The sequence below is a fragment of the Podarcis melisellensis genome, assembly GCF_964234715.1.
Source record: "Podarcis melisellensis genome assembly, chromosome: 8".
Taxonomy (NCBI): domain Eukaryota; kingdom Metazoa; phylum Chordata; class Lepidosauria; order Squamata; family Lacertidae; genus Podarcis; species Podarcis melisellensis.
In genome coordinates this window covers 45,250,317-45,265,712 of record NC_138540.1, presented here as the reverse complement: position 1 = coordinate 45,265,712, position 15,396 = coordinate 45,250,317, and the positions used below count along the sequence as shown (strand labels likewise).

The 15,396-nt window shown below is 44.1% G+C and overlaps 3 protein-coding genes across 4 annotated transcripts in view; all 3 read right to left on the bottom strand.

Annotated features, from left to right (window-relative positions):
• Nucleotides 1–1,245: 1,245 nt before the first annotated feature.
• Nucleotides 1,246–3,974, bottom strand: LOC309376370 (leukotriene B4 receptor 1-like). Its single transcript, XM_081922659.1, has one exon. The coding sequence runs from the start codon at nt 3,960–3,962 to the stop codon at nt 2,985–2,987; it is 978 nt and encodes a 325-aa protein (XP_081778785.1). The 5' UTR covers nt 3,963–3,974; the 3' UTR covers nt 1,246–2,984.
• A 548-nt stretch (nt 3,975–4,522) lies between these two features.
• On the bottom strand, nt 4,523–6,426 carry LOC309376369 (leukotriene B4 receptor 1-like). Its single transcript, XM_081922658.1, has one exon. It carries the CDS (start codon nt 5,536–5,538, stop codon nt 4,540–4,542), a length of 999 nt encoding a protein of 332 aa, XP_081778784.1. The 5' UTR covers nt 5,539–6,426; the 3' UTR covers nt 4,523–4,539.
• Nucleotides 6,427–7,870: 1,444 nt separating this feature from the next.
• The window catches only part of PSKH1 (protein serine kinase H1), a 32,842-nt gene continuing 25,316 nt past the window's right edge, over nt 7,871–15,396 (bottom strand). For both annotated transcript variants that reach the window (XM_081920383.1, XM_081920384.1), the window contains exon 3: nt 7,871–14,923. In XM_081920383.1, the coding sequence (XP_081776509.1) occupies nt 14,606–14,923 (318 nt within the window). In that variant the 3' untranslated portion in view covers nt 7,871–14,605. The remainder of the gene's footprint in view (nt 14,924–15,396) is intronic.

Sequence of the window (15,396 nt, the reverse complement as noted above, 5' to 3'; positions counted from 1 at the left end):
GTTGCAAAATTGCATTGCAAAATATGGAGAAGTGTGACATTTTAAAGAGATCTGTTTTAGTTTGTATAGGTTTTAGAAGTGCAAATTTTGTAGGTTTGAATTATGAATTGAACTAATTTCTTCCCTGTGCTGACCCTGAGGTGAGGAAATGTCAAAAGTGTAAACACTTTGGTGACACTGGAAATTCCTCAACTCCATGGTTCAGGATTTGCTGTGCAAATCCTAAACTTAGTTTTGTTTTATTTTCAGAAGGAGGGATAGGAAACATAACAACTCATTCCAAATTGTTAACTACAAATATCATACACAACTGGAAGTCTTCCCTCATTCATTCACACACACACAAACACACACACAAGGCAACCACCCTGATTCCATGTCTGAAAATGTAAGAGGAAATTATGCTCTTTCGCCAGCTTCAACAAAAACAGGAACTTGCATTTCCAAAAATTGCCACACAAACCACACTTTCTCACAGTGCCTTTTTCGGACAAAGTGTTCCCTTAATTATCTCCATGTGGTCCCTTCTCTTCAGGGATTTAGCACTACCAGCCTCGTGAAAAAACGATAAGGAAAAGTGCCCCCAAGTGCAGCATGCACAGATAACAGCTTCTTTGAATAGGAGTTGTGGGGGTTTCTGGGATGGGGAAACAAAGCAGGTAAAGCACATTGGGTGAAGACACCCCACTTACTTTCTGGTGGGCACAGCAAGTACAAATGCAACTTGAAACACAGCGGGGGGAGGGGGAGGAAATGCCCTTGCTGCACTTTAAGGCACTAATGTGTACATAGCCCTAATCTGGGGTAGCAAAGAATTGTCAGATCTTCAGATATTTTAAGACGGCTAACATGTCCCTGGTAGGCAGTGCTTTTCTTCTAGGAAAAAAAAGTGCCAGTACCTTGAGAATCTTCAGGGGGGAAAGCACTGCTGGTAGGTCTTTTCCATGCTAAACTTACCAAGTTCCTTCAACTTTTACTCAAACAACTTGTTTCCTGTCTCATGGATAATCTGCACTGCCCTCCTCTAAACCTATTCTGTTTTTTAAATAAATACTTCTTAAAGCATCCAAAACTAGACATAGTATTCCAGGTGGAGCCCAACTAGTGCAAAATAAAGTAGAACTTACCTGAAGATGGCATCATATCATCTCAGCTGCTATTATTATCATCATCATTATAATTTATATACCACCCTATACCCAGAGGTCTACCCAAGATGAGAAAATAAGTTGTCAGCCATTCCTATGTGTCATCATTGTTTATTTGTATGCTGTTTTTTCATCATAGATCATGCTCAAAGCAGCTTAGAACTTCAAAAAGTTTACATAATTCATGAGCATTTGCAAGACAGAACAACATGTAAATAGTTATATAAACAATAGGCTAATGAAAACATCTCTTATTAATAAATATACAATAAGATGAAACAATCCACTGATAATTTTTAATGAGGACTAATAACACCCAAAATAATACATCTTCAAAATTAAATCTTGACCCTAGCAACAATCACCAAGCAATAATACCCCATCTCGAGGACTTTCGGGAGCAGCAGAAGCCTTTGATGCTTAGGGGTCACATAATTACTTAGTTATAACTAGGTGTCTCATGCTGCCCTCCCTGTACCATGTATTTGTGTATCTATGTGACATACAGATAGATAGATACAAACTGCAAACATTTTAACACCAGCCATTTAACTTCTGAATGATAACTTTATCATACATTAATTCCCATTCCATCCCCACCCCCTGTTGGGGCATTCAAATTCTTGTTGCAATCAACAATGATAAATTAGCACCAGAAAAATTGATATTTGCATTTTCACAGTTTGAAAATAAATTTTACAAACTAAAAAAATGATGAATTAACTCAACATAAGTATTGTAAGAGTATTGCTGCTAGCTGTGCCCTTATTCAAAATACTTTAAAAGTTTGGGCTTTAGCAAAGGAATGCTGGGATAACAGGATAGCCAAAACAGATTCCCACCAGACACAATAATATTTCAAGGTGATATTTCTGGTCAGCAATTTCAGTTCTGCAGCAATTTCTGCAGGTAGAAGGTTGACTTGATTATTGTAAGCACTGGAAAACTTCGGGAAAGAACCTGCCATAAGCATCTTCTATCTTGGGTACCCAAGTAGCCAGCAGAACTAGGGATGGGGGGGTAAATTCAATTCATTCATATTTAAAGATGAACCTACCTAATTTGTATTTTTCTTAAAAAATACATGAAGTGAAACAGCCATTTAAATCTGCACTTCTTCCAGTTTTGCAGTGCAGTTCTCCAGCCACGTAATAGGTACAAAAATGCAAGTGCTAGATGAAAATATGCATATCATTGCTTATATTTGAGAAAATAAAACACCAGTCTGCATTTTTTTTTTTGGTGAAAATAGCTTTGCAAAAATGTGTATATCAGGTTAATATGCATACAAAAATGTAGTTACTAAAAGAAATCCACGCTAAAATGCTGATGAATATTCACGAAGACTTAAAAAAAAACTGATGTGGAAATGTGAAGAACTGAACTTAAGATTGAAAAAATGGGAAAGTGGGAGAAACTGAAATTGATAGATTTGTCCATCCCTAAGAAGGACTGAGTAGAGGTAGCACATCTTAATGCAGCCAGGGCTCATGGTTCTTTCATGGAGATATTGTGAGGTGTCCTGGTCAGAGCAAAAATGTAAGCAGGTAATAGCCTGGATACAGGTAGGAAAGTTGCTTGGATAGAATAGACGTCAAGAGTTCTCCACATTCCAAAGTTGCTAATGAACCACAGATAAGGTTGTTGCTGCACACAAACACTCTCTGAGTCTCCCTCAGATTGCCAGGTGCCACAACAGCATTGTGTTGGTCTCACATCCATTATTTTACCCCAGCAACCTCTGAGGTTCTTCCTTTGTTTATTAATATACACAGAAAATGCTCGTATCAGAGGAGGAATATTTTAGTCTAAAGTTACCCCCTTACTCCCCTGGAGTTACAGAGCCTGCACTGAAGCAGTACCTTCTCTAGTAAGTTTCTGCTCTGTGTCTTCCTGCATTTTGGCAAATAACTTGGCAAAATTGGTCTCTCGTAATCCCCCACGGAAGCTCCGGGCAGCAAAAGCATAGAGGATGGGGTTCAGGCAGCTGCTTAAAAAGCATACGGACCCATGAAGGTTGTTTAGCGCTTCAGTTGTCTCTAGCAAGGCCTTTGCCTTCTCCGGCTGAGCATATTTCAGCAACAATGCAGAGATTATGACGAGATTTAAGATGTGGTAAGGCAGCCAACACACAAAGAAAGCACCCACCACAGCTGCAACCAGCTTCCCAGTTTTCATTTCCTTGCAACGTTTCAGAGTCCGAATCCTTCTCATCATGCAGGAGTAGCAGATGGAGAGAATAGAAAACGGGATCACGAAGGCAAACAAGATCTCCAGAACATTGACTGTAAGGCGATGCTCATCCGAGAAATACATGTCATCCGTACACTCTCCAACCTTGTTCTTGGTCGATGCAGATATCAAAGTTGGGCATGCAAAGACACCTGCCAGCAACCAAACTGCCAGCAACATCCTGCACACCACATGTGGCCTCCGCCACATTTGGGAGGCGAACGGAAAGACCACAACAGCAAAGCGGTGCAGGCTCATCAGGGTGATGAAGAAGATGCTGGCATACACAGTTAAGTAGACGAGGTAGATGAGAAGTCTGCACATGACATTTCCAAAGATCCAGCTGTTGAGAAAATAGTAGATCCAGAATGGCGCTGTCAACATGACCATCAAGTCAGCCAAGGCCAAGTTCAAGATGACATTAATGGTGAATGAGCGCTGGGGGAACTTGGTAAGAACCGTCCAGACCACAAGACCATTCCCAGGCATGCCAACCAGGAAGCAAGCCCCGAGGAAGAGGCTTGGAAGCAAGCTGGCCTTCACCCATGACACCTCTGCCACCGTGTTGTTCCCATACATCATTGTAATATTGGGGGGAGCCAATGCAGAGCTCAGTCTTTGCAAATTGGTGTCAGAAAATGAGTGAAACTACAACACCAGTGCAAAAAGGAAATGACTGGGGCTGATGCAGATGATGTAGGTACATTACCACATTTTCTCAAAATGTTGGTAAAAGCCAAACATTGCTTTTGAAAGGGGGCTTCCCCTTTCTGTTCTTGTACTCAAACTAGGACTACTCAACTGGTTTGCAACATATGTTTATGCTAAGTACGGAAGCTCTGTCATTGCAACCTACATGCCCCCGGAATATATTTACCTGGGTACAAGGAGGAAAGTTACTCGGCTAGGATAGACATAAAGAGTTCTCCACATTGGAAAGTAGCTAATGAATCACAGATAAGGTTGTTGCTGCACACAAACACTCTCTGGGTCTCCCTCAGATTGCCAGGTGCCACAACAGCATTGTGTTGGTCTCACATCCATTTATTTTACCCCAGCAACCTCTGAGGTTCTTCCTTTGCTTATTAATATATACAGAAAATGCTCATATCAGAGGAGGAATATTTTATTCTAAAGTTACTCCCTTACTCCCCTGGAGTTACAGAACCTGCATTGAAACAGTAATCTCCTTAGTAGATTTCTCCTCTGTGTCTTCATGCATTTTGGCAAATAACTTGGCAAAATTGGTCTCTCGTAGTCCCCCACGGAAGCTCCGGGCAGCAAAAGCATAGAGGATGGGGTTCAGGCAGCTGCTTAAAAAAGCTACAGACCCATGAAGGTTTGTTAGAGCTTCAGCTGTCTCTAGCAAGGCCTTTGCCTTCTCCGGCTGAGCATATTTCAGCAACAATGCAGAGATTATGACGAGATTTAAGATGTGGTAAGGAAGACAGCACACAAAGAAGGCACCCACCACAGCTGCAACCAGCTTCCCAGTTTTCATTTCCTTGCAGCGTTTCAGTGTCCGAATCCTTCTCATCATGCAGGAATAGCAGATGGAGAGAACAGAAAACGGGATGACGAAGGCAAATAAGGTCTCCAGAATGTTGACCACAAGGCGATGCTCATCTGAGAAATATATTTCATCCGTACACTCTCCAACCTTGTTCAGGCTTGATGCAGATACCAGAGTTGGGCATGCAAAGACACCTGCCAGCAACCAAACTGCCAGTAACATCCTGCACACCACATGTGGCCTCCGCCACATTTGGGAGGTGAACGGAAAGACCACAACAGCAAAGCGGTGCAGGCTCATCAGGGTGATGAAGAAGATGCTGGCATACACAGTTAAGTAGACGAGGTAGAGGAGAAGTCTGCACATGACATTTCCAAAGACCCAGCTGTTGAGAAAATAGTAGATCCAGAATGGCGCTGTCAACATGACCATTAAGTCAGCCAAGGCCAAGTTCAAGATGACATTAATGGTGAATGAGCGCTGGGGGAACTTAGTAAGAACCGTCCAGACCACAAGGCAATTCCCAGGCATGCCAACCAGGAAGCAAGCCCCGAGGAAGAGGCTTGGAAGCAAGCTGGCCTTCACCCATGACACCTCTGCCACCGCGTTGTTCAAGTGTGTGTCTGTGATGTTGAGAAGAGCCATCCTGTGCCTCCTGCAGAGCTCAGCCTTTGCAAATAAGTGTCAGAGAACGAGTGTAAGTAGAGCTCTAGTGCAAAAGGGAAATGACTGAAACTGATGCAGTTTGTACATAAATTACCACATTTTAAAAAATGGTAAGAACCCAACATTTCTTTTGAGGTGGCTTCCTCTTTTCTCTCTCTTTTGCTCAAACTAGGACTTCCCAACTGTTTTGCAATAGACAAATATGGAAAAACTCTGTTATTCCAAGTCACACGCCAACAGAGAATGCATGCCTATTACACTCAATTGCTAAAGTGTTGAGAAGGAACTACAGTATGCTTTGATGTCCTGGCCGTGGTCACACTGCACTATTACATGCAATGGCTTTTTAGGGTGAAAAGAACTGCCTTGGAGTGACTACCTTAGGTGTAGACCTTCAGCTTACATTTAAAGCAGTGATATATCACTTTAGCAGTCATGCCTCTCAGCAAAAGCTCCTGGGAACTGTTGTTTGTTAAGGGTACTGACTTGTTAGAAGAACCCTTTCTTTTCACATAACTGCAGTCTTAAAAGTGTTTTAATAATCAATCTCTCTTCCCAGTGCTTGCAAACTCTCACCACTTGGACACATGTGGAGCACGGAACACCACGTTTCTTCAGATAGTTCTATAGCTGAGCCATTAAGCACGGGAATTAAAAATCACACACTTAATTTTGAATGTTGTGTTTCCCATTCATAAAGAGAGAGTTATGAGGAATAGATACTGTTGGAGGCTTTGTGGGTCCTGGTGAGGAAGCGTTTTGGTCCAGCACCAGCACCTGGTCTAGCAACTAAATTGGGCCTTCTGCTATGATCAGCTCAAGGACACACAGAGAAGTGCAGCTGCCAATAAGCTGCTTAGTCCAGATGAGGGGCCCATATAAAATAAGGAGTACCAGATCTGATGTTCCCTTGGGGCACTAACTGAAATAGCTTTCCTGTGGACAGCTGCTGCTTACCTAGACCTGCTTGGCACTATCTGTGGTGAGTAATGCCAGTGTATCACCAAATCAGGTCTGTGCCACCCGTGGTTTTTCCTTCCTTCCTCTCCTTGGGTAGTGACTGATGGAGAGACAAGATAAGCAGCTGCAGTCAGGTCACAGTTGAGAGAGAAAGGTATTGCAGCAGAGCCAGTGGAATGGCCCTGCTTCCAAGGGTGCCAACATGAATAAAATGGGGGGGGGCAGGTGAAGCCCACCCTGCATAAGAGTGGATGGCACTCTTTGTGTTGTTCTTGTAGAATTCAGCAGGCAGGAGAATATGGACAAAGCCAAAGTTAGTTGTCTCTGCTTGCCATTAGCTCTGGCTTCACCTACGGTTGAGTCTTCCTGCCTTCTACCCTATCAGTCTGAGTGGGAACCGGGCACCACTTTGCCTAAACTTTCCCTACCTGAGGTTGACTTGTTTCAGTAGCAAGTGGCTCAGCTGCCAATCTACAGCAGGTAGATATACTCCTAGTGACAGTAAGCTAGTGCCAGCAATACTGGGGCAACCGTATCACCACATCTATGATCTATATGCTGCGGGGACATGCGCTTCCTCCTGCCAGGTAAAAGTGCTAACTCAAAGAGAGTCAGAGATACTGAGGAAGCACTATGCTGAAAGTGTCTTTCTCCAAAAGCATGTGTTAAGCATTTTTTTCAGATGAAGCACCCATCCATGTAGCTTAGCTTCTCACGCTACACAGCACCTACAAAGATCCCAATTGCCTCCATGTGCAGATACAGAATACAACCGTCTGAACTCTGGTGGCATAGATTCACATGAAAATGTGATGAGGATACAAGAAATCTTGGATTACAACATCTATTTTCTCAGGCATAACTTCTCACACTTTCAGTTTGTGGCTGTGTGTTGGAACTTTACTGGGGAGTGGTAAGCTCATGTGATTTCTGCTGGATTGAATCACGGTTCCATTTTCAGCAATGCGTTAGGTAGATGCCGCTGGGAAGCTGACCCACTTAATAAATAATAATAGTAATAATAACTCTCCAGTCTTTCATTGTCATTAAAAATATCTTTGAAATACACATCATACAAACCACTTTGCTTCAGTCTCCATCGGGGGGGGGGCATACAGTACTCCATCCTGTGCTCAGCAAGTAATTGATATCCCAAGAGCAAGATATAGAAATATCAAACAGATGCAGATGGAAGAAAAGCAGAAGAAAGATTAGGAACTTTTGCTATCCTGAGAGGGGTCCCTTCATAAAGCATGCCTGAGCATAGGAACCAATATGAAGACATTGACAATGTATTCAATAAAGCAGTCACCACACCACACCCACCAAATGAAATACACTGATCACTAAGTGAGGATCAACACTTTACTGAATAAACAGAATACTTTTACAAATTTAAAAACAGACTGAATACACAAAATAAATAATTCTATACACTAATTTCAACATTACAGGTTAATTGACATGTATCAAATCACACTCTGAAAAAGTAGAGATTCCATAGTGTAAAAAATAAAAGAGGCACCTAAGGCAAAAATCACAGACATGAATACTTGAGACGAAAAGTAAAATCTCACTGTCCCATTGAGAACAGGGAGAGAGAGATTAGGAACAATCTTTTTTGGCAACTTGAGTGTGATGAGCAGGGGGTGGGGGGGAATGTCTGAAAAGTGAAAGCGAGTTCCTTAAGACTGCAGTGGAGGACTTCCAAGAAGCACTGCAGGGTCAAAAGTGAACCATTCACGGGACAGGGGAGAAGATAAGGGCAGGTGGAGGCCAAGAGGTGGCACCCCCCAGTCCAAAGGCCACCAGACTGCAGGCAGCTTGGAAAGTAGCCTGCTACTAGCCAGAGACAGTGTGTCTTACACAGTGCAGTCCTGTGCATGTCTACTCAGAAATAAGTCCCACTGAGTTCAATGGTGCTGACTCCCAGGTAAGTGGCTATAGAACTGCAGCCTTGTTTATTTAAAACAGTGGTTTTCAAAGTGTACTCCAAGAACCCAGAGGTTCTTTGAATACTTATTAGTGAGAAAAATCAGTAGCGGCAAACGAGCTTTCCCAATAGGCAGCTTGCCCATCACTACCAATCTTTCCCAGCAATGCATAGCCAGTAGTAGGTGTGTTGTGTTCTAAGGCATTCTACTTTAGTACAGGTTAAATGGCAACACCTAACAAGGCCTAACCAGCAGCCTACAAGCCCCAGAATCCTCTGCAGTGTGCTGGGGTTCTCTGATGGGCAAGCAGGGAAGGGTTCCTTTGCAGACGAGTTGGGCTAGAATGTACACTGCAAATGGAAAGCTTGAAATCCACAACTTTATAAACAACCTTTCATTACACACTACAGAGGCAGACAAGCAAAGATGAAGCAGAAGAGAAGACCGAGTGATGGAAAAGCAGAGACAAATGGATTTTTCAACACAGGGGCTGCCCAACCAGAAAGCAGGGCACCTGGTTGTTTCGGATAGCCACCCTCAGTCAATTAATGCACTTCACATTCTTTGCAATGTCTCTGCTAGTGGGGGACAAATGCTGCAGCTGAGATCCACAGAACAGTGTCAGGCTAGAAAGTGCCCAGTGGGAGATTTTTTTATTTTATTGCTCCTCCCTTTGAACCGGAGGCCCTTGTGTCATAGCAGACTCCCAAGTTCAAAAACTGTCTGTAGCAGAGCATGGGGGAAAGGGGGAAACAGGAGTACGACAAACAGAAACATGGAAGACTAGTTGATGTGCATTACTAACTGTGCAGTTCTTTGGAGCTTGACTCAGGGCTGCAAGTGAACCCTGGATTTCTGAGGGCAGAGACTGATTGCTTCAGATAAGGCACTGGTTGGCAAATGCAGCATGAAAATTGTATAAGGCATGCAGAACAGGCAACTTTTCAAAAGGTATGGAAAAGCTGCATAGGCAGAATGATGCAACCGAGCCCCCCTCCTTCCTTCCTTCCTTTTTCTAGTGCTCCCCCCGGGCATTTGCTACTGACAGATTTTTCAGAGGACCATCTCAGCTGTCTCATATTTGGATTAAACAACATGGTTGACAAACACGTTTCACTCAACTGCAATGAAGACAATCCCATACTTTTGGTGTTAGTGTGTGTCAGAGAAGAATGCAGCCTCAGCCAGGGCATCCCAGGCCACTGCTTGGCCACCAAACCAGAGACTCATGTAATGGCAGGTTCAGCTGTCTGTCTGGTTAGCCAAGGGCCAAAATACACATTATGGCAGCTAAAAAGTGCCATGTTGCCTTCACTATCTCCCTAACATGCCATCACATCAGGGACTTCCCCACCAGACTTCTTTCCTTATAAGGTAGCAATTGGATGAGGACAAGGACAGCTCATGCAGAAGTCTGTGCTTCAGTCACAGTATATTTCAGTAGCAGTGGCATCTGCACTCTAAGAAAGGGACCATATAACTCTTCAACAGATGAATAAAGTAATCAGCACATCAGAAATAAAGACCAAGGGAGCTTCCAGATGGGGGTTTAAAACTGCTCCACAGCATCAGAGAAGGAAGAAAGGAGGACGTGGAATGGGGGGGGGGGGGGAGAGACATTTATTCCTGCAGATTGTGCTACCTGTAGCAACTCCATTATTATTTCATAAAATTTATAAATCACTCAATTGTAGGGGGAAAAGCCTCAAAGTGGCTGCATTACACATGTTGCTGTCTCCCCAACCTGGTATCAGCACAGGGTTGACATATCTTCCTTCTGGCTTACTAGTTTCAGGCATGCTCCATGGCCAGGACCAGTGGTTGTTTTTTTCTGGGGGGATGTAGGGGTATGCATACCCCTTAAAGATTTTGTGAATCTAATGGGAGAAGAAACTAAAAAAAAATAGTTTCTTCTCTAGCACAGTGAATCGTCAGTTCGGTTGCTACCCTCGACGGCGGCCTCATTTCCTGTCATGGTGTTTCCTGAGTCTCAGACAGAATGAGAGTACCCCAAAACATTTTTTAGGGAAAAAAGCACTGGCTAGGACCCAAAATGACCATGCAATATTGTGCGAACTTTGGGAGGCTCTCCTTTATGACTGAAGACCTCTGTGCTGGCTCAACATGCTACTCCCCAAAATTCTTGGGGATAGTCTTCAATGCTGTACAAGGAGTGGAGGACACAGGAAAAGTTGAAGAGGGAGGGAACACCATCTGACATGCATGTGGAAATGGTTTTGTAAGCCGAAGGACCTCTTAAAGCCCACTCATGTAGGAGCATACATGAGTCCAGAAAAAGAAAAGGAAAAAACTCCATTTGGAAGCATCCCAATGCACCTCAAAACAGAAGCACCACAGCTTAGAAGGACCAAGCCAAAAGGTTCCCTTGGAAGACCCAGCTCTTCCAGATTGTTTCAGCTGGCCATCAGAGTTTGCTTAGTAAGGCTATGAGGGCAAGGAAGCCTCTATCCACTGCGAGTGTGGGCTTGGTCCCATATGGAGTGGGGGACTTCAAAGAACTAGGCATTAATGACTGGGGCACTGCCTTTATAGCAACAGAAACTAACTTTCCCAACACTAAGAGCAGAGACATAGCAGATGCTAGCCTGTCCCCTTTCTGATTAAACTACCCCAAGGCCCTTTGTCCCAGCAGAATACACCTCCTTATCCCTGCTGGCTGGTGTTAAGGCACAATTACACTTCAAGGTACTATCCAAAGGGGCAAGGGCAATTTTGGAAACCAGTAGGAGGAAGTCATCATGAAGAATCTGCTGATACAGAAGGGGAACTCATGTACACAGAGTACTTGGAAACCAGTAGGAGGAAGTAATCATGTAGAATCTCCAGGCTCAAAAATGTGAGACATTTCAAATGGCACAACCCAGTTAGAAGCTGCCTCTTGTCCATGATACCCCTATCCCCATTCCCAGTTATGTCTCTGGGGTGAGTCCTCTCTTATCAACAAAAACGTCACACAATCTGAAGCTGGCATTCTCTGAAGTGGCAATCATTGACCTTCTCCCATTTCACAGTGGATAGGTGGATTTTGCACCACTAGATCCGAGATGCTGTATGGGTTGGTTTGTTTTTTACACAGTATTGCTAAGTTCCAATATATTTACAATATTTACTGTTCCAACAGGGAGGGAAGGGGTGGTATAAGATAGAGACCAACGTCAACATCTAAAGACAATTCAGTACCCAAGTGTTGCCATCTTGTTGCTTTTTGTTTTTAAGCAAATGCACACAATGAATCCGGTTCACTGGCATGAACTCTGAGCAGGAGAAACAAAAGCTTGGACTAAGAGTTCTGGAATCCAGGACGGAACAACAGTGAGAGGTCATGTGGTCATTTTCTTTTGACCTACAAACTTAATAATTCCTTAACACAGAGATTTCTCACCACCAGGGCTGTTGAACATAGGCACCTCACATTTGGCAATTTCCCCACCGTGTAACAGAAATAACTGTGGGGGAAAGTGTGAGTGAGTCTAAAGGAATAAGCCTCTATAAAATTGGTGTCCTATCCAGAATAGACAACTGGAAATAGAGAGACGAGGCAGAGACCTTTACCACTACCACCCATGCTGGGGTGTTTCCTGAAGCAGTCACATACACACCACAAAAGTCAATGGAAAGACCAGTGTGCCACCAGTAGTGGGCAGTACTCACTGGTGACACATAAATAGCAGGTGCATCTCCAACTGCAAAGTAACCTAAGTGAAACCACTGTATGAGATAAAGCCAAGCATCAATAGGAGCCTGGTTACTGACAGAGAGTATGTTGGACCACTAGATGTCACCCTAGGCTGAGAAACTGGTTCTGCATAATGTACCTCTAGAACTACTGCAGGAACACATGGACATGAATCAATCCCACTGTAGTGGATTAAAGCTTCTTAAGCACACAAGCTGTGTGTTACATTACTTTTCCTATGTAATGCTGATGTCTCAACAAGGTGAGGACAAGGCAGACTCACATCCTTACTAATGAGCGATTCAACATCACAGCTACTGCTGCACCATCACTCCCTCCCTCTCTGTCATAGGAAAATGCACACCTGGGCTACCCCACTGCAATGGTATCACTCCCAGACACTTCATACACCTTTACTCTTAACACCTCCACTGAGTCACTGTTCATTGGGACAGGAAGTGCCTTTGTTGACGTCAATAAAATTTAACTGCCCAAAATGATATGGCCACCTGCCTACCATGACTGACGCAATGTCCTTAAGCTGATGTCTGACAATGTATCCTGACACATTAACCAGCACAAGAGAGTTGCTCTTGGAAACAGGATGTGCCACCAGAGGCTGGAAGTAGCTGGTTTCTGTGAAACAGAGCAGCTGATGTGAGGGCACAATGCCAATCATGAACAGGACAGAGAAATATTGATTTAAGGTTGGAAACTCCAATAGCTGCCTTTTTTTCTTGACCTTATCTACTGGGGTGACTGAAAGGGCAGAACAACAAGACTTGCTCCTATATCCCAAATAAATTTATCCCACCCCCAGGCCATCCTATTATTTCAGGACTCTGGTACCTCATTACATCATTTTGCTGCACTTTCAGATAAAAGTCTAACTGGAGACAGAAAATCCCTACAGAAACACGTTGTCTCTCTGCTCAGACTGGCTACTGACTCTGGCAATTTGCTGCTGTAATAAGCACCAAGCTTGCTGTCTAAATTTTTTTCATATTACTTAATTCAAGAGGCAGCTCTGGTGTGAGCACCTGATTTGCTCTCTGGCTCTTTATTTGCAGCACACTAAAACCAAGGGAAAGTGGGTTAATCCGGGGGGGGGGCATGCAGCGTAGATTATCTTTGGGTCCCTTTAAGCTATGTGATTTTATGATTCTAAGCTGCATTGCCTGCACCCCAGTGTGCCAGCTGTAGAGGCAAGCACAGCAGTTGTTTGAACCCACTCAAGCCTTTAGTGAGAGAAACAGACTTTTGATGTCACCCCTGTGATGAGAGACCCCCCCCCCCCGGTGTGTGTACAGGAGGTCAGAAGAGGAGAAGAGGGAAGAAAGCTGTCTGATGTCTCCTCAGTCACTTGCAATGTTGCAGTACTGAGTCACACATCTGAGCACTGATTGAGTCAGAATGATGACCGGGTTTCCTATAATTCATTCCAGCATTAAGTGGAAAGATACAACAGAGAGCAAGATAAGGCTCTAAAATAGTGGGAGAAAAAGCCATTCCCAGCCAACAAAATTAGTGTAGTTAAGGCACAACCATTTCTCCAGCCTTCAACACACAGGACAGTGAGAGGAACAGCACTAATTCTGATTTCCTCCAACAAGTATCAAAGGAGAATGTGGTCCCCATTTCACAGCTGTATGGATGGAAAGCAGCCATTTAAGTGCAAAACCAAGTGAAAACTGAAACTGTGAAACTGCATAGCCCAAGATTCAGAGAGCTGTGCACAGTGTTCCACACATGAACTGGGACTTACAGGCTCCCCTACCCTCTCTCTTGGGTGCAGAAAACCCCCAACTGATGTCACAAAAACTTCTGGGGCAAAAGGCTGCAGCCAGAAGAGGAACTCAGTAATCTCCTTCTGCACCTGTGGATCCATGGGGTTCCATGATCCTGATTTTAACCAACAGCCTAAGTCAGCAATAGCCAATGTGGTGCCTTTCAGTTATTGCTGGACTCCAACTCCCATAAGCCCCAGTCAGCATGGCCAGTCAACAGAGATGACGAGCTGTAGTACAACAATGTTTGGGTGGTACCATGTTAGCTACCCTGGCCTAAATCATCCCTGTAGCATCCAGACCCTGTAGCAACAGAGGCTTGCTAGATAAAACTTGGGAATCAATAAATAGGAGTAGCAAAGATTCTTGGCTAGGGAAGGACTCTTCTGCGTGGCTCCAGTATTTCAGGCAACTAACTGTAGACTTTTTTTCCAGGGCTGGGCCAAGAAGCAGGATTTTCTAATCCCCTGACCCTACACAGGTGAGATGTGCTCCCAGGGGCAGCAGCATCCCTAAAGCTCCATCTCCCAAGGCAGGAAGGTGGACATAGGAAGTTGGGCTTTGAGAGAAGAGGGCTGGAGCTTGGGGCCCCCTCACTTAGTGAACACAGTGCAGAACATGTCCCAATGACAAAGAAAGAACAAGCCAGGCAGCCTCCTGCTGAGTTGTCAGCCATTGTACTGCTGCTGGTAGCGCAAGTTCAGCTCTCGCAGTTCCCGCTCCCGTACCCGCCGGGACTTATTGGATTTAGTGGAGCGGCTGGAGCGGGTGGACTGGGCAGACTTGGTGCTTTGGCAACGAGATGATGCCCTCTTGAGGAGGTTCTGAGATATGGAGCGGTGCAGGTTCTTCATGGAAGAAGAGGCAGCCATGCTGACCACCCAGGGGTGCTTTAAGGCTTGAAGAGCAGTCATCCGGTCACTAGGATCCACTGTGAGCAGACGGTCAATGAAATCCTTAGCGAGATTGGACACGCTGGGCCATGGCTGAAAATTATAAAGAAACGGGGTGGGGAGAGAAGAAAGCATTAATTCTAAGGTTGGTAACAAACAGACCATCCCACAATGGAGTAAGAGTGGCAATGTGCAAGCAGTCTTGTTTTAAATAAGTGTGCATTCCTACCACACTTGCTCTGGCAAGTGGAAGGAACCACATCACTTGCCTCGCCCTTGTTATTCCTTCACCCAGAGCAGTGTAAGAAGCCACAGATGCTGATGTACATTGGCAGGTACATGACTGGAGACTAATGGATTTCAGGGCAGCAGAACTACAGTGGCAGCAAACGTATGATAATGAGCAACCATACTGCTACATCTCTTAATTAAGTTTTGTGTGAAAAGTCAAAAGGCATTTACTAATACTTGGGTTTTCAGTATTTGCACTCTGACAGAACTTCAGAATAGTTCTAAACATGCTAAATCAATAGTTTTAAAAATCAGTTTTGGTGTGTGTGAACACT